This window comes from Ambystoma mexicanum, chromosome 3q (genome assembly GCF_040938575.1).
Source record: "Ambystoma mexicanum isolate Mex_15411 chromosome 3q, UKY_AmexF1_1, whole genome shotgun sequence".
In the NCBI taxonomy this organism is placed as follows: Eukaryota; Metazoa; Chordata; class Amphibia; order Caudata; family Ambystomatidae; genus Ambystoma; species Ambystoma mexicanum.
Genome location: NC_090926.1, coordinates 264,491,403 through 264,513,955, shown reverse-complemented (window position 1 = coordinate 264,513,955; position 22,553 = coordinate 264,491,403). Strand labels below are relative to the sequence as shown.

At 45.9% G+C, this 22,553-nt stretch overlaps 1 protein-coding gene across 2 annotated transcripts in view; it reads left to right on the top strand.

The window, feature by feature from the left end:
- The window catches only part of MCRS1 (microspherule protein 1), a 700,973-nt gene that overhangs the window by 145,686 nt on the left and 532,734 nt on the right, over positions 1-22,553 (top strand). For both annotated transcript variants that reach the window (XM_069653718.1, XM_069653719.1), the window contains exon 4: positions 258-405. In XM_069653718.1, the coding sequence (XP_069509819.1) occupies positions 258-405 (148 nt within the window). The remainder of the gene's footprint in view (positions 1-257; positions 406-22,553) is intronic.

Sequence of the window (22,553 nt, the reverse complement as noted above, 5' to 3'; positions counted from 1 at the left end):
ACTACCGTCCTTAGCTCTTTCCCACATAAATGGTTCCCTCTCTCGCTGTTTACGTCTTTTGTCTTACCTGTGTGTACCCTTTCTGTTCCTTCGGCATTGTCAATCACATAGCCTCTGCTGTCTCTTTCGAATCATCAGCACTTTGTTGCAGTCTCTCGTGGTGTACCTCATCTATGTACCCTGGCATGCTGTTTCTACTGACAATACATTATATCATTCCCAAACCATGCTATTTCCTGATTGTTTCTTCCCTTTAGGTTCATCAAGAGGAAGAAATTTGATGATGAGCTGGTGGAGAGCAGCCTAGCCAAATCGACTAGTCGGGCCAAGGTCCCCAGCGGAAGCAGTGGGATAGAGCCTGGGCGCTGCTCTGGCAGTGAGCCCTCCTCCAGTGAAAAGAAGAAGGTGATGGGGTCAAGTGGGTGTATTTTTCTGCACAGAGCTGGTAAAAGTCTTTAGATGGATGTCCACTGCTTAGGAGATGAAAGCGGTAATGGCAATATCTGCGTATTTTTGGAGGCACCCAGTAAAACTGAGCAAAATTAATTAGCAGAGTTCAGTGTGTGCTGCATTGCTGCAAGGCAATTGGATCAATTTATTGTGTGCCTATTTTATTGGTGGCATCTTCTGGATTGACTGCAATGAAGCTTGTCCTCAAATGAAATCTGGTCTCAGTGCCCACCATTTAGAAGCAGAAAGGGACAAAGGGGACTCGGATTTCCTGAAAAGACTGGGTACTCAACAGCGGCTGGAGGCCCATTGTGGATGAATGAAATCTAGTGAGGGGTCTTGCAAGGATTTTTTTTACAACGCTGTTGGGGAAATGTTTCCTTTTTGCGACATTCCCTTCATTGATTTCAACAGAACCCCCAGCATATCTAGCTTATTCAAATGGACTGTGTCCTCCAGTGCTCCAGATAAGATTTTGAGGTGGGAGTATTTACTCCCTTTTTTTAAACTTTGACAGTAAATGTGATTTTAAGAGAGTAAAAATGACTTTTCTCCTTTGCAAGAGAGTAAAATGTATGTGACAACAGCCGACGTGTGCAAAAACTGTATGGAAATCATTACTATGCGGCAGCTTTCTCCATTATGACATAATACACCTTTCATTATTTCTTTAAGGTCTGGCCATTCTATCTATCCTGTATATATTGAAATGTTGAAAACACAAAAAGCCAATTACATAGTAAAGCAAGCAATTGTATTGTGTGTTTTGGGGTTGTATAGCAGAGTTGTCTTTTGGTGTTTAATGAAAGTCCTCATTTCCTGGAGCTATTACTACCTAATGGTATGCCAATGGTATGATACAACAGTGAAGAGAGGCAAGGACTCCATGCTAAATTCTATATACAATCGTATGGTGAAATGGCTATTTATATGGCGCTTTTGGAAAAGTGCTGTACATAGAACATATTTATCACTATTATCACTAAACCAAAGTTGGTACTCCTTCATCGACATTGAAAGGATGAAAGGCTGAGCTGGCTTTGCCGGGTTTCGAACCTACAACCTACATATCAGGCACAGATCACAGCAACGAGTGCTCAACCGGCTGAGCTATCTTATTGGCTAACGTCCTTCAGAGGTCAGTTAACTGAGTATCGGCTGAGGTATAATAATCACAGTGCCTAAATGTTGCACGAACCATTATGTAGCGCTTCATACAAGTTAAATACCTACCTGGATTATCACAGGGACAGGTTTTGCTGAGCTTCTATTTCAATTACAAATGTAACTTTCATTTGTTTGTTTTTGAATAGCACTTGCACTTCCTGGAGAGTCAGGTTTTGGATGTTTTAATTGTAGTCTTGTAGATACCCAAGCACTCTATGCCTCCCTACTCTCTCGACTGACCTGGACTACGGTCCCCAGGGGCGTTCAACCCACAAGCGTTTTGAGATCATTCCAATGATATATACATATATAAATGCCAAATAACGTAACATAACATATGAGAGGCTAGAACACCTGTGATTGATGCAATGACAATCACTCACCATTGAACAAAGACTCTGCTGCCACTGACCATTTATAGTAATGTACACCATTGCTTCTGTTTGCTCCATGAGCAGCAACACTGCAGAAGCTGAATGAAAATAAACCATTCCTTTTATCACAGTGTGCAGTTTCAGAGAAATACATTATGTTTCAGAGGTTTTTATCCATGGCTCAAAAGAAGCCTTCTGATTTCTGGCAAGTAATCCGACCTTTGCACTGCCCTTTGCTCTAAACTTGTGTGTAAATGTACACAGGAAAATAATAAAGATGTCTTATTTACAGGATTTTCAGGTATAAATAGGCCTAGTACGCACCTTATCTGGAGGCTTGGTGTCCTGCCAGGTATTTCTCATCTTGATATATTTCATTCACCATCGGCTTCTTCGGCAAAATATTTTCACAGCAGAGGGTACTGTGTGTCGTCGATCTCCTGTCCCTCAGTCTCCCACGTCTGCTCTTGAATATGACGTTGACATTGGTATGTTTAGCATGCAATGCTCCCATTGAATCAGTTTTGTTTTTTCCGCTTGCATAGCATGTGTTAGACGGTTAAGTTCTACTGCCTAGTAGCGTTTTTCTTTAAAACTACTTACTCCTAAACCTATCTTCAAAAGGTGTGCAGATTGTTGGTAAAAGGTGTCTATCACAGACCCACACTGTATCTGCTTTTTGGTGCCTTGGAATCGATCACAAGGTCGATGACTGTTGTTCCTATTGGTCTAGGAAGGGAAAGGCCTTGAAGCAGAGGAAGGGGAAACTCGCCATGGGTAGTCAGCCTTTGAAGTGTCCTTCGACCACTCATTCCAAGAGGAGGTCATCGGATTAGAGAAGCCCGAGGGGCGTTGCAACTCTTCATAAGCACTCGAAACACTGCCAAGCACTCTCGATCCACATGCTTTGTCTTTGGTCTCCTGCAAAAAATTGAAGGGACGGCGTCGTTCATGCTCATCTTCTTCGGACTTCTAGCCCAACCACAGCTGAGTGAGGTTCCCAGGTAAGTCTGCTACCAAAGCCAAATGGGAGGACATTTGCCTCCAAATGATGAAGGTTTTTGAGACGTCTACTTCTTCCACTCCTTCGAAACAGTTAAAGAAGGTTTCTGACCCTATTGAACCCCGTAAAGCCGATAAGCAGTGCATTAAGATTGCTGCTCATGCACCCTCGAGTCGAGTCAAGAAACCTTTTAAGTGCCCTCTAGAAGCTGCAGAGACCTCGAAGTCTCGAGGTGAGCTGATGATTAAGCCTAACACCTCCACACGTTCAACTGGACTTAGTGTCGAGTTCCTTGATGTCGAGACCATCGACATTGAGCAGTTGACATCTTCGATGAAGGTGTCGAAGGTTTTCAAACCTCTGCCGAGAACAGGCTTTTTAAAGTATGTCTTCAGTTTTTGAGGAGGAGAAGGTCACTGATCAGGACACCTGGATTTCGGAACTCCCCGTGTTCCTGAGGCCTTGATTTCTGAAGAGTCCAAGATGTAGCGTCTGGCCAACTCATTAAGAAATGCTAATGTTTGAGATACCTTCCGAGAGGTGGTATTTGCCAAGGTTTATAATCATAATGTCGAGAAAAAAATGTCGACAGACAAAAATGTCGAAAAAAAAAGTCGAAAATAATAATGTCGACATCCTATACTTATAATGTAAAAAGTCATTTTTTCGAAAAAAAAATGTCGACATTTTTTTTTTTGACATTATGACTATAAACCCTTAAAACTATCAACACCTCACCCAACACCCCCCTGCCACCCCCCCCCACACCCCCCAACCACCCTTTCACCCCTCATACTCAACACATACCAATTATTTATTTATTTATTTATTTATTTATTCAATAATTAAATAAATAAAAATTGTATTTACTATGGGGGGTCCCCCCCCCAACCCCCCCTCACCCAACACCCCCCTGCCGCCCCCCCACACCCCCCCAACCACCCTTTCACCCCTCATACTCAACACATACCAATTATTTATTTATTTATTTATTCAATAATTAAATAAATAAAAATTGTATTTACTATGGGGGGTCCCCCCCCAACCCCCCCTCACCCAACACCCCCCCTGCCACCCCCCCACACCCCCCCAACCACCCCTCATACTCAACACATCATATATATATTTATTTATTTAATTATGCATACATTAAATTAATGTCGAAAAAATATCGAATAATGTCGACATTTTTGTTTGTCGACATTTTTGTTTGTCGACATTAATTTGTCGACATTTTGACTGTCGACATTATTGATGTCGACATTATGACTGCACACCATTTGCCAACCCAGAGCCTTCTTCACATGCTTCCTATAGGGCAGCCATAGGCAAATTGACTGTGTTTCAGGCGGAGGAAGGCCAGCTGTGGTTTATAAACAGGATGACCCCACCAATATTTTTGACAAGGGCCCTCCTAAGGACCCTGTTCTCCCTTTCCATACTATTTCATGAGCAGAGTTATGGCAAATTGGGAAAGTCCTGATACAAATCCTGCTGTTAATAAGGATTCCACTGGGAAATGAAGGCCTGCAAGTGTAGATCCGGAGTTCCTATCAAAACATCAGTCTCTGGAGAGTCTGGTGGTACAGGCTGCCACTTCCTCATCAAGAGCAGTTGCCTATCCTACAATTCCCTCTGATAGGGCCGATAACAAGTTTGATAACCCTAGTAGAGCGAGTTTTCTCAGCCAGCCCTATGGCATTAAAATCCATCCATGCCACCTGTGCATTGGCCAAATTTACTTTCACGTTGTGGGATGTGGTGGCTATGGCTGCTGAACACATCCCAGATTGCGAAGAAAGGGAAGGAATTTGAAATCTTGTAAAGGATGGCAAGGACGCTATGTGCCAGTCCCTCCAGTCCGCATTGGATTCAGCTGACCATGTCAGCCGAGCGATGGCAGCCAGTACTGTCTGGCTGCGCAAGTCTGGCTTTGCACCAGATGTCCAAACAAGGCTATTAAGCATGCCCTTTGACCTTTCGTTCTGCCCTGCACCTACAGATCCACTCTACATAAGGGGTCAACTCAAACCTGACTCGTTGGTAGTGACTACCACACAAAAGAGGGCAGGAACACTGCTAGCGTCATCTGAAGCGCCCCCAGATACAGAAAGCAATAAACCTTATACTCTAGGGAGAAATGGTGGCGGTCTTCCAGACAAGGATTGCGAACACCACATTATTGGCAAGTTATAACTGCCATAAATGGGATCAGGTTGCAGCTCTAATGGCATCAGCACCTGAACCCCGCAAGTCACAACTCTCCCTCGCAGTAGCAGAGGGGAAAACCGTATCAAGCTGCATCTTGAAAAACAATCTGGATGCCGCAGATAACGCAGGCAGAATTATCGCAGAGGGAACAATATTGAAACGTCATGCCTGGCTTTGCCAGTCAGGTTTCAAACTGGAAACTCAGGCAACGCTATTAAACATGCCAATAGAGCCTAATTTCCTGTTTGGGAAAGCCGTTGAGGATGCTCTAAAATAGGCCAAAGAGGAGTATGGCACTCTCAAATCCCTAGGACAATGAACTAATAAACCACCATGCCAAAGGGGCAGAGGTAATTTTCTCCACTTTCGCGGCCAAAACTCATAAAGGGGTTCCAGTTATGGACAAGGCCAGGGCTCATCCTGGGGAAACAATCAGGGACACGCTTTGCAAGATTTCCAAAGAGGCCAGCACAGATCTCGTGGCTGGGGGAGGTCCTCCACTTCCAGAGGTAGAGCTACACTTCCTAAAAAATGCCCACCCATTCCAGGTCCCCTCCCATGCCTCTCCAGTTGGAGGGAGAACAACACACTTCACCCATGCATGGGAGGGAATCACCTCAGACAAGTGGGTGCTATCAACCGTAGCGGGCGGCTATTGCGTGGAACCACTTCAGCGACCCTCAAATCATCCCCCGCGTCAAAAACCAACCCCCAAAGAGGAGCAACGCATTCTCCGGGAAAAAGTTGCAATGCTGTTACTCAAGGACGCAATCGAAATCATCCCGGCGAACCAGGTAAACAAAGGTATATATTCAACTTACTTCCTTGTGCCAAAGAAAGATCTAACAATGCGTCCAATATTAGACCTAGGCCCTGCAAACACCTATATCAAGCCATAGAAATTCTGCATGACAACACTACAAGAAGTAATCCCACTGCCAAAGCGAGGGAACTACATGGCAACATTGGATTTGAAAGATACCTATTTTCATATTCTAATGTTCCCAGTGCACAGTAGATTCTTGAGTTTGAAGATAGCAAACCAGCACTACCAATTCAAGGTGCTAGCCTTCGGCATAGCGCAACAATGCTTAAGGGCTGCTTTGTGCGCTTTATAAATGTAAATAAATAAATGGCATCCGCTCCAAGGGTATTCACCAAGGTGGTGGTGGCAGCACACAATCCCATTGTTACCCCTACCTGGACGACTGGCTGATTACAGTGAAGTCTCCCCAAATTTTCAGGCAAAATACTCCAAGAACAATAAACCTTCTCTTCCAATTGGGCGTCTCAATAAATGAGAAAAAATCAAAGGAAAGAGTCCAAAACATGCTACTGCAAATACCTCAGTAACAAGCTGGTCACTAGATAAGCGTACGCAAAGCTATGCTATGCGTTGCTCGGCATTATGGCATCTTGCATTTACCTGGTCCCACATGCACGTTTGCCCATGCGCCCCATGCAGGAGTGGTTGGCGAGTGATCTCAAGCAAGCGGTCAGTGGGACGATCTAGTGGTCGGTTTGCCAACACTAGTACAAGCCCTTCGCTGGTGGACAAAGGAGAATCTATTGAAGGGAAAACCCTTCCACAATCCAGTGGTGCAAGCGGTAGTTACAACAGACGTGTCACTCTCTGGGTGGGCGACACATCACCTTCATCTCACAGCACATGGTCTGTGGACTCGCATCACGGCACAGAACCACATCAACCTGCTGAAACATCGTCCGGTATGCAAAGCGATTCAAGCATTCGAAGCACAGCTGACCAATCAGTCGGTACAGATCCTAACCGACAGCACCACTGCAATGTTCTACATGAACAAGCAGGATAGCACACATTCTCCAAATCTGTCCAAGCCAGCACAGAAATTATGGAAATGGGCACTCAAACGGGGGATGTTCCTAGCTTCCCAACACGTTGCAGGGGAACTCAACACCCTAGCAGACTCGCTGAGCAGAGATCCCCTACCAGAGGAACACGAATGGCAACTAGACACACATATCATAGACCACATCTTCTCACAGTGGGGCTACCCCACACTAGACTTGTTCGCTGCAAAAGAAAACAAGCAATGCCCAGACTTCGCGTCCATGTTTCCCCAGCCAGACTCCAAGGGGAACGCCCTATGGATGAGCTAGTCAGGGAAACGTGCTTACGTCCTACCCCCCCCCCCCAAACTACTCTAATGAACAGGGTGGTAAACAAGATTCACAGAGAACAGATGACACTCATCCTAGTTGTTCCCATGTGGGCGAGACAACCAATGGTATCCACATTTGCGCAAACTGGCGATGTTCGATCCCATCAAACACCCGTGCAAGAACCAATTTGCTGATCCAACACGGAGGAATAACGGTACACCTTCAAACTCACTCAATGAACTTGCCAGCATGGCTCCTGAGGTCATAGAGTTTGGACATCTTAATCTACCTCAGAGGTGTATGGATATCCTCAGGGAGGCACGTAAACCAAACACCAGACACTGTTATTTTGACAAGTGGAGGAGATTTGTAATTTGGTGCAAGTCTAAATCCCACATTCTTCACTATTTGCTCCACTTGTTTGATTCGGGGTTAGTATTCAACTCTATAAAGGTTCACCTGGCAGCTTTATCAGCTTACACCACCTTTCACAGTAAAGTATTGTGGTGGAAGGTTCCCGCCATTGAAGCATTCATGGAGGGAGTAAAGAGACGCCACCCTCCAATTTTAAACGCACCGCCAGGCTGGGATCTCAATGTAGTACTCGCAAAACTCATGGGACCTCCCTTTGTGCCTATGCAAAGTCAAGTCTTAAACAATTTACATATAAGGCTGCCTTCTCAGTGGCTATTACATCCATAAGAAGAGTTAGTGAACTTACCCGTTCTTTGTCATCCACAAGGACAAATTGGTTTTACGAACACACCTAGGTTTTCACTTAAATTAATTTCCAAATTTCATATGAACCAATCCATGGAGCTACCGGCCTTCTTTCAGAACCCAACAAGCTCAGCTGCGAAAAAACTCCATACACTAGATGTAAGGAGGGCGGTCCTTTACCATGTAAACAAGACCAGACTGCTCAGAAAAACGGACCAACTGTTTGTCTCCGTAGCACCAGGAAGAGGAGGAAATTGCATTTCCAAGGATGCCATCTCCATGTGGATAAAAGCCGCTGCAGGGTGAAGGCCTAGGGAAAAGGCCTCATCCATTCTCCATAGTTCTGCTGCGAGAGACACCATCACGCGAGGAAGACCCCGATATGATGCAGCCTCGAGGGACACAGGAGTGTGCCCTCGATCCCGAAGCGACTGCCATGCGGCATTTGAATGACCTAAAATAGCCGTTGCTGTGGAATGTTGGTCTATCGGACATCCAGACCGCCAGAGGCCTGGATGATGATTGGCCCTCTGTGCCTGCCTGCCCCTTCTCTCCCACTTTAAAGGGAAAGGGGGGTGACCGCCAGGCAAATCCGCTGCAGGGCGAAGGCCTGGGGAAAAGGCCTCAGCCAATCTCCGCAGCTGTGCTGCAAGAGAGACCATCACGTCAGTGGCTATTACATATGATGCGGCCTCGAGGGACACAGAAGTGTGCCCTCGCTCCCGAAGCGACCGCCCTGCTCCATACGGCATTTGAATAACCTAAAATGGCAGCTCCCTTTGCCGTGGCAATGATAAACAATGTTGATCTATCCGACACCCAGACTGCCAGAGGGCCGGAGGATGATTGGCCCTCTGTGCCTGCCTGCCCCTCCTCTACCGCTTTAAAGGAAGAGGGGGATGACCGCCAGGTAAAGCTGCTGCATCGCAAAGGCCTAGGGAAAAGGCCTCAGGCACTCTCGACAGCTCTCAGCCGCTCGAGGATGCCGTTGCCGACTCCTGTCACCGTTTACAGTAACCTTCTACCAGCCTATCAAGGTAAGCGGCTCATACATAGGAGGGAAGCCATCTTGCAACCCACTCCCCCCCCCCCCTGTCACCAGGGCAGCTTACCCCCTCCTGGCCGCTAGAGCAACGCACCTAAGAGCGCGTATCTGTTGCATTCCCCATGTTTCCAAAGCCCTGTCCCTCTTCTCTAGGAATGCACGCCTGTGCTTGAGGATCCCCCTCCGCACCTGGCGCCGAGCGTATCACTTCAGGCTCCTGACATCACCTAAGACCTTACTTGGCCCCCTCACATGCAAGCAAGCAAAAGGAGTCATCCAGTGGGGTGGAAGAAGTATCAGCATTAACTAATGGTGCAATTGGAAAAACATATGCCCAAATGTTGCCTCCTGTTGCTGCTCCTGTGCGGCCTCATAATAGGATGGCTGCACCTCTCGAGCGAAGGGCCTCTCTGCTAATACCTGCCCATGTAGCCTTTGTGCAGCATGGGCAAATTGCTGTTCGATGTGTATCGCATACCACAATGACGCTGAATGTTGATGCCCCTATTCCGCCATCTACTGCAATACTGAATCTGCCCCGTGATATACAATCTGGCGGTGCCCCCACCGCCTCTTACAGCCAGTGTGCCGCTCCCCACGAGGGGCTTAGCCCAATGCTAAAAAATATTGACCCTTCTATGCCCAATACTTTCATAGTTGATTTGCCTGTGCATAAGTCTGTTAATGATGAATTGCAGGAGCTATATATTGTGCACTATGATTTGCCTGTACCTAATACCCTGAAAGTTGATCTGCCTGTTCATAAGATTGTTAATGATGATCTGCGGGAGCCAAATATTGTGTCTTCTGATCTGCGTGCTCATACTACTTTGGAAATGGATTTGCCTGTGCCTAACACTGATCTGCAGGGGCCAAACACCAACAGCTCTGTATCCAGTCTTACCCATAGTGCCTTGCCAAATGCCCCTTTTATCTGTTCCCTTATCAATGCCCGTTCTCTCCCTGCCCATGCATTGGACGTTCATGATCTGATCACTAGTTGCAACATTGACCTATTGATAATTAGTGAAACCTGGCTCACCCAAGCGTCTGGCCCATCCCTCGCCATCCCACCAGGTTACTCCATTTTTGGACACGATCGCTCTCCTCAGAAAGGGGGAGTGGTAGCTCTTATTGCTAAAGAAACCATTCCTATCAGAAGGGTGGAAAGGGTACTTGTCCATAATAGTGGCTACCTTTGTTTTAAAGTTAACCTTTCCCCCTAACTGCACCATATCCCTCCATATTGTATATCGACCACCAGGGCCAGTGTCTGACTTTCAAGAGGCCTTGATCAAATCCTTGTCCGACAACCTGAAGAAATCCTCCAGATCCATTCTCCTGGGAGATCTTAACTTAGGCCTTAATGGCCCTAATGACTCCCAAGCAGCCTCCCTGAACAAAGCCTTGTCCACCTTAGGGTTCACTCAGGCTATCACGGAACCCACACACACACTAAAGGCTGCACCCTTGATTGAGTCGCATCATAACTGCTCCCTTAGGGTCAAAGACATCTCCCGTATTCCTTGGTCTGACCATTACTCTGACCATTACTCGATTCAATTTGAACTTCACACCATGAAGGGATCCAACCAGCTACAGACTCCTCTTCCCCCAGCACTCCCAAGAAATACCTGTCTGCTTACTAAGGAAAAGCTTACCCTTATCTACAAGTGCTTTCCCTGCAGGCCCCTTTTTCTAGTGACCCAGAAATCCTTGCGAATGCCTTCAAGGCCGTCATCACTCTAGCATTTGATGCCATCGCCCCACTCGCCCAACGGAAAGCCAAGCGTTTCAAGCATTCCAATGCCTGGTATTTCCAAGAGCTTCTTGATCTTCACGCCGGAAAAGGACAGCGCTCTCCCATTGGAAAGCGAACCCTAATGACTCCTCCAAGTTAGCTTTTCAGATGATCTCTAAACAATATAAAGTAGCCATTGTCAAAGCAAAAGCCTCCTCGTTTTTAATACAAGGATAGCAAATTCCAAATCTGGGACCAAAGACAACTTTGGTATATTCCGGGAGTTAGAAACGCCCACTAACCCCCCCACCCCCACCCCCCAAACCTACCCTTCATAAAAATGAAGATTGGTGTAATAATATCCAATCTTCTACGCAAGATAGACTTAACAACTTGCAAGACAAAATCACTGCCCATCAACGGGCACTCAGCCACCAAATTTCTGAATCACAAAGTAGGTCTGCTGGCGACTCTCCTACCTTCGCCTTCAGGGAAATGAGTGAACAGGAAGTCGGTACTCTCCTTAAGTCTATCAAACCCTCCTTCTGCAAAGGGGATGCCTGCCCTGCTCAACTTATTAAAGATTGTGCCCCCACTCTGACCCCCTTCCTCACAGTGTTCATTAATGCATCCTTCCAGTCAAGCCATGTCCCTACTGGTCTCAAGGAAGCATGGGTATGCCCTCTTCTCAAGAAACCATCACTTGACCCCATTGTCCAAGGGAACTATAGATCCATCACTACAGTCCCGTTCCTACTGAAAATTCTCGACAAAGCAGGTTATCTGCAAGTCCAGAAATTCCTCGAGGAGAACAACCTGCTCGGCCTAAGGGAGTCGGGATTCCTTCCAGGACACGGTACCGAAACAGCACTCTTGGACTTAAAAAATCAATTGGACGACTTCAGAGATGCGGGCAAACCCGCTCTCCTCCTTGATTTGTCTGCAGCATTTGACCTGGTGGATCATAATTCCCTTTGCCACCATCTCTCCTCCGCAGTTAACTTCTCCCCTAATGCCATTACTTGGATCACCTCGTTTCTCCAAGGAAGGGTTATGAAAGTCTTTTCCGGCTCAGCCTGTGCCCATCTAAGTAACATTAAATGCAGAGTCCCACAGGGCTCCTGCATATCTCCTACCCTTTATAACCTGTTTACAAGGCCACTGTTCCATCTTTTGGACGCCTTGGGCATCACATACACCAATTATGCTGATGGCACGCAGGTCATCATCCCCCTGACCGGTGACTATGAGGGCGACATGGTTACCCTTAAGTCCATATACTCCACCATCCAAACCTGGATGGCAGAAAACTGGTTATGCCTGAATGGTGAAAAAAACGAACTTCTGCTAATTGGTTCACCTGCCACCCTTAAGAAACTGGACAAAAAATATAGTTCTTTTACAGTTGACAATATTCCAATCCTTGTATTGCAGGCTGTTAAGACCCTGGGGGTCTACCTCGACTCTGACCTCTCTCTGAACAGGCAGGTCAACGCCATAACATCGACCTCAGCCTACCACTCTAAACTGCATAATGCACCTAGACCCTTTCTGTCAGAACACAGCTGTCTCACGATTGCAAGAGCAATAATTGGTTTGCGGTTGGATTACTGCAATGCCCTCTTTGTAGGGACATCCGTAAAAAACATCACCAAACTCCAAACTGTCCAGAATAATACCCTGAAGGCCGCCACCGGTATCTCCAAGAGGGAACATATCTCTGAAACCAGGAAGCAGGTTCACTGTCTCCCAAATAAAGAAAGGATAGGCTTTAAAACTCTTGCATTGACTCACGAATGCGTCCACAACTTGGCACCACTGTACCTTGCTTAAAGAATTGTCAAGCCCATTTCAGCCAGATCCACAAGATCTGCCTACACTAATAGGATCTCTATTCCCAAAACCCAGACAATGCAGGCAGGTGGGGTCCAGTTTCCCGGTTCTGGCAGCGATACACTGGAAACCTCTGCCACCTCACATGAGGAGTATTGAGTCACATTGAGCCTTCAGGAAAGCATTAAACACTTTTATTTTGTTTAAACAAGCTCTCCGGCACCATCGGCCTAGGTAGACTGCACGTTCCATCCTTGCTATTATGTAACTCTTAATATAACTGTATGATAATCTAAAAACTGTAACCACCTCTGTATGTGCTCTTATTGCACTATCAATACTATCTATCTCAGACTGTTTTGTCTGCAAGCTCACTGTAACCATGAGCAAAGTAACCCGACTGTAACTAAAATGATTTCGATGCCCTTGGGCTGCTAGAGCGCTTTACAAATCCAAATAAATAAATAGATGCATAGAGCTCTGTTACTCATGATCAAGTTAAACACTGCCTTTCACACCAAGAGCTTACTCCACAAGGGGTACAGTAGCTACTTTGGCCTTTATCGCAAATGTCCCGCTGGACACCATTTGCAAAGCAGCTACATGGAGCTCAATACACACTTTCACTCAGCACTACTGCATTGACACTCCTTCCAAAGCAGATACACAGGTGGGACAAGCAGTTCTAAATCACTAATTTGCCACTGGACCATCTCACAACCCACTACCTTCTCCTAACACTGCTTGCTAATCTATGCATAGCAAGTGATCTAAGCATATTCCACGAGCCACAGAAGGGATACTTTACTCATCATAATCGTATTTCGGATGCTTGTATCTGCTTAGATTCACATGCACCCACCCTTCAGTCCCTTGGAAAGAAGGTGCATTGATGTTTATCTGAGCTTTTATATGATACATATCTGCTTTAATCTACCTGTACTCGCGCTACACTTCATGCTACCTCATGTCAGAAAAAAAACAATCTGAGGGACCTCGACGTGTGAAGGACCATGGGTACAGGAGACATCACACTAGGGATAGCACGTGAATCTTACCAATTACAAGCATCAGAAATACGATTACGGTGAGTAATGTATCATATATATATATATAATCTGCATAGATCACATGCTGTGCATAGGTCAACATCTAGTGGAAGCTGCAGAGTTTTTTAATTTTATTTTTATTTCATTACAAACTTTAAAATATACGACAATCATTTTATTTCCATTCCAATTTCTCATTAATTAAAATAAGTTAAGGCTGGCTGCCACTGAAAATTGATCATCACAAAGTTTACTCATTAGATGGCACTTACAAAGACACCCAATCTTATCTTGTTGGCATGTTAACGTCAGCTTCTCATTCTTTTACAACCAGTCTCTCTTTCAGTTGTTCAAGAAAGAATATTAGTGCATGGCTTTTTGTTGTTTCCTTCGCTCATTACTCTCCACCACTCTTCTGTGTTTAGATGCGATGTTTCCAACATCAGGTTCCCCAAATAAGCAGTTCTCAGATCTCTTAATTTATTGCAGTCTAAAACTAAATGCGGCAAGGTTTAATTTGTTGTTTTGCAGAATCTACAATTGTCTTCAACCACTATTATTTTTTTTCCTCAGATTTATGACCTCTGTTGTTCTAAATAGATTCAAAGGAAACCTCATAAATGAATTCCTTTTATTCTTACAAGGGAACAACCCAAAATACTTAGGCAAGGTGTTCCTAGCTCTAGATTCCAGAGGAGCTAAACTCAAAGATCTATGTTTTGCTCTTTGTTCCGATGGTTCACACCAATCTTGTTCCAATAATTTTTTCTTAACTTTATTCGGATTTTGAATCAAAGTCTCCGTGTTCTCATTTAGTTGCATTAAGATTCCTTTACACCTTTGTTTCCATTCAGCAAGAATTGAAACCAATTTTTCTCTTACCGCTGCATTCAAGATCCTAAACAGCACCAGGTCATCTGCACCACTTACTTTCCCATACAATACAAGAGTGTTCCGCATCACCCTCGCGTTGATCGAATTCACTCGTTGTTCATATCGCGTACAGACGATTGGCGTTCCCCTTGGAAGATGTAAGATTTTAGTCCACTAAGTGTTTTCGCACCATGCCCACTTTGCGTAAGCAGAACACAACATTGCTTCACAACCAGTTATCAGGGATGGTATCACTTTCGTTTTATAGAACTCAACGGTCGGTTTTAATGAACATTTTCCCAGCTTTTTATTTATTGTTGCTCCTTGGGCAGCAAGCAACTTACATTTCCTTTTGATTTTTTTAGACCATCGTATCGTCGGTTATATGTGATCTGATCAACACACCTAAGTATTGTATCTGGTTTGAGCATTTTATCTGTTCTTCTCCAATTGACTTGAATTTACTTTTTTTGCTAGCATTGACTCCTACCAGATTCTGTATAACGAGAATCCCTGTTTTGGATGCATTTATCACCAGACCATTTCTTTCTGTATATGATTTTCAAAACAGACAATTTGCGTTGTAACCCCTCCGGCGTTGCATCTAGCAAAACAATGTTGTCTGCATAAAGAATATTGCTCAGTTGGTTCCCATTTATCTTTGGTGGAAAGGATCGAACTTCATCCATTACGGTTCCGACATCCGAAATTAATAAGTTGAACAGGGTTGCACCCAAGGGGCAACCCTGCTTAACTCCTCTTGAGGTTTTAATTGCACTTGAAAGGGAGCCATTTTGGTTCAATCTGATTTTAATTTCGGTATCAGTATAGAGCTCATGAATTGCCCTCATCAAGCTTGCAGGACATTTTCGTACTGCTAGTTTGTTCCATAGCAGTTCACGGTCAACACTCTCGAAAGTGTGTGCTAAATCGACAAAGGCTAACTATATCTGTTCTTTTCTTAATTGCCTCCATTTTTAATAAGTTGATCAAGAGCAAATTAAGGGCACAACCAACCCCTTTCACAAGCCCAGTCTGCTGAATGTCTGTTAGTTCTACATCTTTAATACCCGATGTTAGGCGGTTTAATAGTTGAGTTGCAAAAATCTTGCCAACTACATCCAAGAGTGCTATTGGTCTAATGTTTTTTGGATCGGATCGTATACTTTTTTAACAAATTGGTACAATTAATGCACTGGAATTCTTTCTTTTATTATTTTTTTAATACATTGTCACAAAATGCAGCCCATTCCTGAGGGTACTGTTTAAGTAGGGCGTTAATGTGGCCATCAGGGCCCGGGGCTCCTCGAGGTACTACGTTTTTTTATATTCTCTAATATATCATCCTTGGTAATTTCGAGATCCCAAGGTTCAAGAGCTTCATCAAACTGATATTCTATTTGGCCATGTTTCTTAAACAGTTCTGTATAGTGAGCAATCCATTGATTCTCAGTCACCATACTAGATTGGACTGCCCCGTGCGGTATATCTATGTTTATAATTGCCCAAAACCTTCTCACATTATTATTCGTCATGACCTTCAGCATCTCCTCCACATCTTTCTGCAGCATGATGTTTTTAAGGGATCGTAGTCTGCTTTTGTAGCATGACTTAGCTCTTTTAATTTCTTTTGCTCGGTTGGTGTTTCTTTTGTTTTTGATCGCTCTTCTACATTTTCTTAGCTCATGTTTCTTGGAAACAATAATTGGATCATAAATGTGTTGATGTTTATATCCCGGTTTGTTGTTCCCGCCTTGTTGCTGAATGTATTGCTATAAAAATACAGGGTATTCAATCGAGTACATTGCATCAATTATTTTGTTGTTCATAAGATGTTTTGTTACATTATCAATTTTTTCTCCATCAATTTGGAACATACTATGCACAGGTCTTTTTTTGATTTTTACCATAGTTATCAGGCCTGCCATAGGCCCACCCTTAGCTTGTTTAATGGCTGGGTTCAACGCAATTTAAAATCCAGATGTACTAGGTAAGGATTGGAGCCAAATTTCCTGTAGGCAAAGGATATCCAAGTTATTCAAATTTAAGTTGATGCCTTACCAAACAGATGGGTGAACCCTCGCGTGTTACATGAACCCATCTGTAATACCTTTCCCTTCTGATATTCTTGGCAATAGCCATCATGCCGAATGTTCAATGAGCTGGCCAACCAGCTCCATTTTCCATGTTCATTCCCAATTTCGGCAGCTTTACATTATTTCCTGCTCTTGTTCACTGTATTCTCTTTGCACCCCAGTGTGATTTTAATTATTTTCTTAGGGCTCTCCGTCAATTTGGGTGGCAAGACTGAGTATTACAGTTGTTGTTTTCGAAAACTCGAAAAGGGACATCGACAAGGCGTGCCAGTAATACTATCCCTAGTGTGATGTCCACTATACCCATGATCCCTCGCGCATCAAGGTCCCTCAGATTGTTTTTTTTTGTATAGCAGAGTTCCTCTTTCGGCGTAAAGCCATTTACTTATTTCAATTACTGATAGTTAATTCTTTCTATCCTTTACTTCACCAACCATCGAAACATCATGCCGGTAAAGACAGAGACTGCCCGTCGAAAGACAACGCGACGGATCGTTCAGCCTTGGAAGGCCACCCCGGGCCTCAGCCCAGACAGTAGGAAGAGAGGGGGCAGGTCATTTTGGGATGTATATGCCCCCCTTCTTACACTACTTTGGGCCAGCTGCCATAGATTGTAGTTATGGACAAGACCCCATTTAAATTCTGACCCAAGTGCAATCGTAAATTCCTGTGGGTCGATAAGCATTTAGTCTGTAACTTGTGTCTCCCAAGAGAGCATGTCGAGGCGTCTTGTTGAGCGTGTAGGCTCTTCAAGCCCAAGACTTTAAAGGACCGCTCCACAAAACGCTGGGCCCACTACGCCAGGCAGTTCGAGGCCATGGAGGTATAATGTAGGTGCTTTCAGTAATGGCAGCAATGCCGCCATTTCGGATGGCGAGAGCGATGGGGTAGCCTCGGCTAACCAAGCGCCGGCCCCCGACCCCTGAGGACAGGCCAGCGGCCATGTTGTGGGGACTACACCCGGTGGCGGAAGCGCATGAAAACCACCAACCACTAAACACATGATCCAAGTCGAGACTCCACACATGGGTCGAGCGTTCGACAACGCACGGCGCCCAGGGAAATGTCAGAGTCCTTGTCATCTGGGCATTCTCACTCGAGAACGCTGCACAACAGTTCCCAAACGTCGAAAGACAGCAAGGGTGTCGCGCGTAAAACTCCCTCCGACGGCCGATCGTCAGCAGACAAGCCTCTGCCCTTCCCACACCCGAAGGTCGATGCTTTGCGTCAGATCAGGTAGTAGGCCCCAAACAGCCGGATAAACACGGCTCTGGGCACCAGGGAGGAGGGGCGAGGGAAGAACACAAAAAAAATTCCTCAAAGACCCCTCATAGGGATAAAAGCCCTCATAAGGAGAAACCTCAGGAAACTAGGCCCATCCCTCATAAAGATAAACCTGTAGAGTCTAGGCCTAAACAAATCTGGGGTTCCTCCCACAGATGAAGACTTAGAACTTCCTTCCCCCTTAGTAATCCCAAGTTCAGCAGAATGGTCTTCACAAGACATAGATAGGGGCATGAGGAGAATGTGCTTTATGGCCAATTTCCACGAAAAGAACCCTGCATACTGCCAGAGTTTCCACTCCATTCCCCCCACTACAGCCTCCTCTGGGTCTCAAGTCTCTGCTCAACCTTCTCAACCACCTTCTAAAAGGTCTCGTTCAGAAATTCCAGTGCCTAGTGCAGCCATAGAGCTCTATGACCCGGACTCGCAAAACAAAGACCTCTCAATTGTAGAGGCAGCTGACCCTCAGTACGATACAGAAGCAGCAGACCCTTATTATGGGGACGATGAGGGCCAAGAGGCTGACGCAGAGGCCAATATGTATCCAATAGATTCACCTATTGATCAGGATCCTCTTATCGTTGATTCTCATATTGACAACCAACCCCTTATTAATGAGGTGCTAGCCAGGGCGGCAGAGCACTTTTAAATTGACACTCAGGAGGTACAGGAGGATAAGAACTTTGTAGAACAGATCCTTGGGGACAAGGAATCAATGGCACAGTTTATTCCTCTACTCAAGTCAATACAGCGCAGGATACAACTGTCATTAGAAGCCCCTAACCTCACTCGGGCTGTAAACCCACGTGTAGAAAAGCTTTTTAAACCTGCACTTTCAGACGCCTCCCTTGCTTGCTCTGAGGCCCCACCCAACAAGGAAAGCAAAAAGATTTACACCACGGGTAGAAAAGTCGCCTCATTCATGGCTTACCAGAACAGAATTGCGAACAATGCTACCCTTTTGGGCAGTTATAACTGCCACAAATGGGAGGAAGTGTCTGCTCTATTACCGTCTGCCCCAGAACCACTGAAAACCCAGCTAGCAGAGGTGGGCGCAGAAGGGAGGGCAGTGTCAAGCTGCTTACTTAAGACCAACCTTGACGCGGTGGACAATGTCAGAAGAATCATTGCTGAGGGTACTGTTATTAAACGTTGTGCATGGCTGCGAGAATCCGGGTTCAGACCAGAAACGCAGGCTACACTAATTAATATGCCTATTGAACCCAATGTGCTCTTCGGCAAGGCCGTCAAAGACGCCCTTAAGACAGCCAAAGACAAGTATGACACTCTTAAATCGTTGGGCCAACTCAACAACAAGCAACCCGGACAGAGGGGTAATGGCAATTTTCGCTGTTTTCGCAGCCAAGGTTCTCAACGGGGGTCCAATTGCAGTCAAAACCAAAGCTCCTCCTGGGGAAATAATAAGCCAGTCCTCCCAGGGCTATCCTAGAGGACAGCGCAGAGGTTGTGATCGTGGAAGGGGCAACGCCTCTCGAGGTGGCACCCATCTCATAAACAGTGACATTCCGCTTCAGGTGCCCTCCCATGCCTCTCCAATAGGAGGGCGCATTTCCATCTTCACCCACGCATGGGAGGAAATCCTCTCAGACAGATGGGTGCTGTCCACAGTAGCGGGCGGATACTGTATAGAGCTCCTCCAATGATACCACAACCACCCCCCACGACAGAAAATCCACTCAAGAGAACAGCAGCATATCCTCCTCGAGGAGATAGCCACTCTTCTAATAAAGGACGCCATTGAAATCGTCCCGGCCAACCAGGTAAACGGGGGTATTTATTCAACTTACTTCCTTGTGCCAAATAAAGATCTAACAATGTGCCCAGTATTAGATTTGCGCCCTGCAAACAAGTATGTCAAGTCACAAAAGTTCTGCATGACTACGCTACAAGAGGTAATCCATCTACTACAAAAAGGATTGCATGGCAACACTGGATATGAAAGATGCCTATTTTCATATTTCAATGTTCCCAGCACACAGAAGATTCTTGCGTTTCAAGATAGCAAACCAGCACTACCAATTCAAAGTGCTGCCCTTCGGAATAGCTTCGGCTCCAAGGGTATTCACAAAGGTACTGGCGGTGGTGGCAGCACACCTGTGCAGGGAGGCAATCCCAGTGTACCCTTACCTGGACGACTGGCTCATTACAGGAGACTCCCCCCTAATTTGCAGGCAAAACATTAAAAGAACAATCAACCTCCTCTTTCCATTGGGCTTCTTCATCAACGAGAAAAAGTCAAGCCTAGTGCCAAGCACTTCAAAACAGTTCCTAGGAGCTGTCTTGGGGACACAAGAGGGGTTGGTCTTTCCATCAGATGAAAGAGTCCAAAATGTGTTACTGCAAATACTGCATTATCAGGCTGGCCGCCAGATAAGGGTGCGCAAAGCTATCCGTTTGCTAGGCATGATGGCATCTTGAATTTACTTGGTTCCTCACGTGTGCCTGCACATGTGACCCATGCAGGAGTGGTTGGCGAAACAGTGGTCTCAGGCAAGTGGTCAGTGGGATGATCTACTGGTCATTTCGCCAACACTTGTACAAAATCTTGGCTGGTGGACAAGGGAAAATCTGCTGAAGGGGAAACCCATCTACGATCCAGAGATACAGGCGATTGTCTTGACGGACGCCTCTCTAGCGGGGTGGGGCGCTCATTACCTTCACCACATAGCTCAGGGGCTGTGGTCTTGCATGCAAGCCCAAACCACATCAATCTGCTAGAGCTTCTGGCAGTATTCAAAGCCCTTTGGGCATTCAAATCCCATTTAAACAACCAATCTGTGCAAGTCCCGACAGACAGCACGACAGCAATGTTTTATATCAACAAACAAGGGGGCACTCGTTCTCCAAATCTGTCTAGGCTTGCACAGTAAATTTGCAAATGGGCACTCAAATGGAAGATATTCCTGTCGTCTGCATGTTCCAGGGGAACTCACTCTCTAGCAGACTCATTGAGCAGAGATCCCCTACCAGAGGAACACGAGTTGCATCTACACGAAGGAGTCGTAGAACACCTCTTCTCTCAGTGGAGTTCCCCCACAATAGACTTGTTTGCTACAAGCAAAAACAGTCAATGCACAGACTTCGTGTCCAGGTTCCCCCAGACAGGCGCTAAGGGGAACGCCCTATGGATGAACTGGTCGGGGAAATTTGCTTACGCTTTCCCCCAAACACCTCTCGTGAGGAAAGTGGTATATAGATGCACAAGGAACCGATGATGCTTATTCTAGTTGCTCCTATGTGGGCAAGACAGCCATGGTATTCACATCTGCGCAAACTGGCGATGTGCGAACCCATCAAACTCCCGTGCCCGTACAATCTACTCACTCAGCACGAGGGATTAACAGTGCACCCGCAGCTTTACTCAATGAACTTGGCAGCATGGCTCCTGAAGTCATAGAGTTCGGACATCTGAACCTGCCACAGTGTCCTGGTCGTCGGGCCAAGGATGCAGACCTTACAGGGTGTCAAAACACAGGGGGCCCGGATGGACACAGTCCTGGCGCCTTTGGCACCAGACTCATAAAGAACAATAAACAAGACATTCATTTGAGGAGGAAATGCTTTTATTATGGATATGGCATTTTCATTTTGGGTGCATAGTGTATTTCACATGGAACTTTCATTTTTAATGCAGCCCCTTGTGTATTCTTGGGTGGGGCTACTGTTTGATTGCCTGGCACGTGCTGACTCACTAGGAGTGGCAGGGTGTGGCAGGCAAGCCAAGCCTAGTGGGCGTGCCCACGATCACAGCTATAAAAGCTGCTCAGATCCCTGAGGCAGACGCTTTGCGTTATTCTGCACTTCCATGCAGCGTAACGCTCACCGCCACCTGGGATTCATCTTACCTTTGGAAACCTTGTCTCCAGCCTGCCTCCATACTTACCATCTAGGGGATCCTGCTCTCACCTGTGCGTGTCTTCATCTTGGCACCGCGGCTCACCTCTAAATCTTCCGGAGAGCAGACATCTTCATCTTGGCACCGCGGTGCACCTCCAAATCTTCCGGAGTGCAGACATCTTCATCAGGGTACCGCGGCTCACTTCCACATCATCCGGGACTTTGGAATCTTCATCTGGACACCGCAGCACGACACGCTTCACCCGCGACTGCAGCACCTGTAAATAAAAAAGAAAGGCAAGGTTAGACTCTAAACAGAGATTACGTTTCAGGTCGCGCTACCACCGAACATGCGCTTTCCCTTAAACCATCACTCACCTGTTGTCGGACATTGCGGTTTCAGTCATCTTTCTCCCGGCCGCGTTCCGCGCCTCCACAGTTGCTTTGGGCCGCATTTCCAGCTATTGGGAAGAAAACAGAAGAGAAAACGTTATTCAGAAATTAACAAAAACAACGAGAGCAATAATATCAAGACAAAAAAACAGAAAGGGGAAAGGCAAGTGCCATTAATAAACACTTACCACCAACCAGGAGAGCATAGTTGTAGCTGGACTGGGCTATTACTTACCCGGATCAGTGAAGGAACACGATCCCACCAACAAGCGCCCCTGCCAGAAGTAGCAGGATGGAGAGCTCATCATTCATGC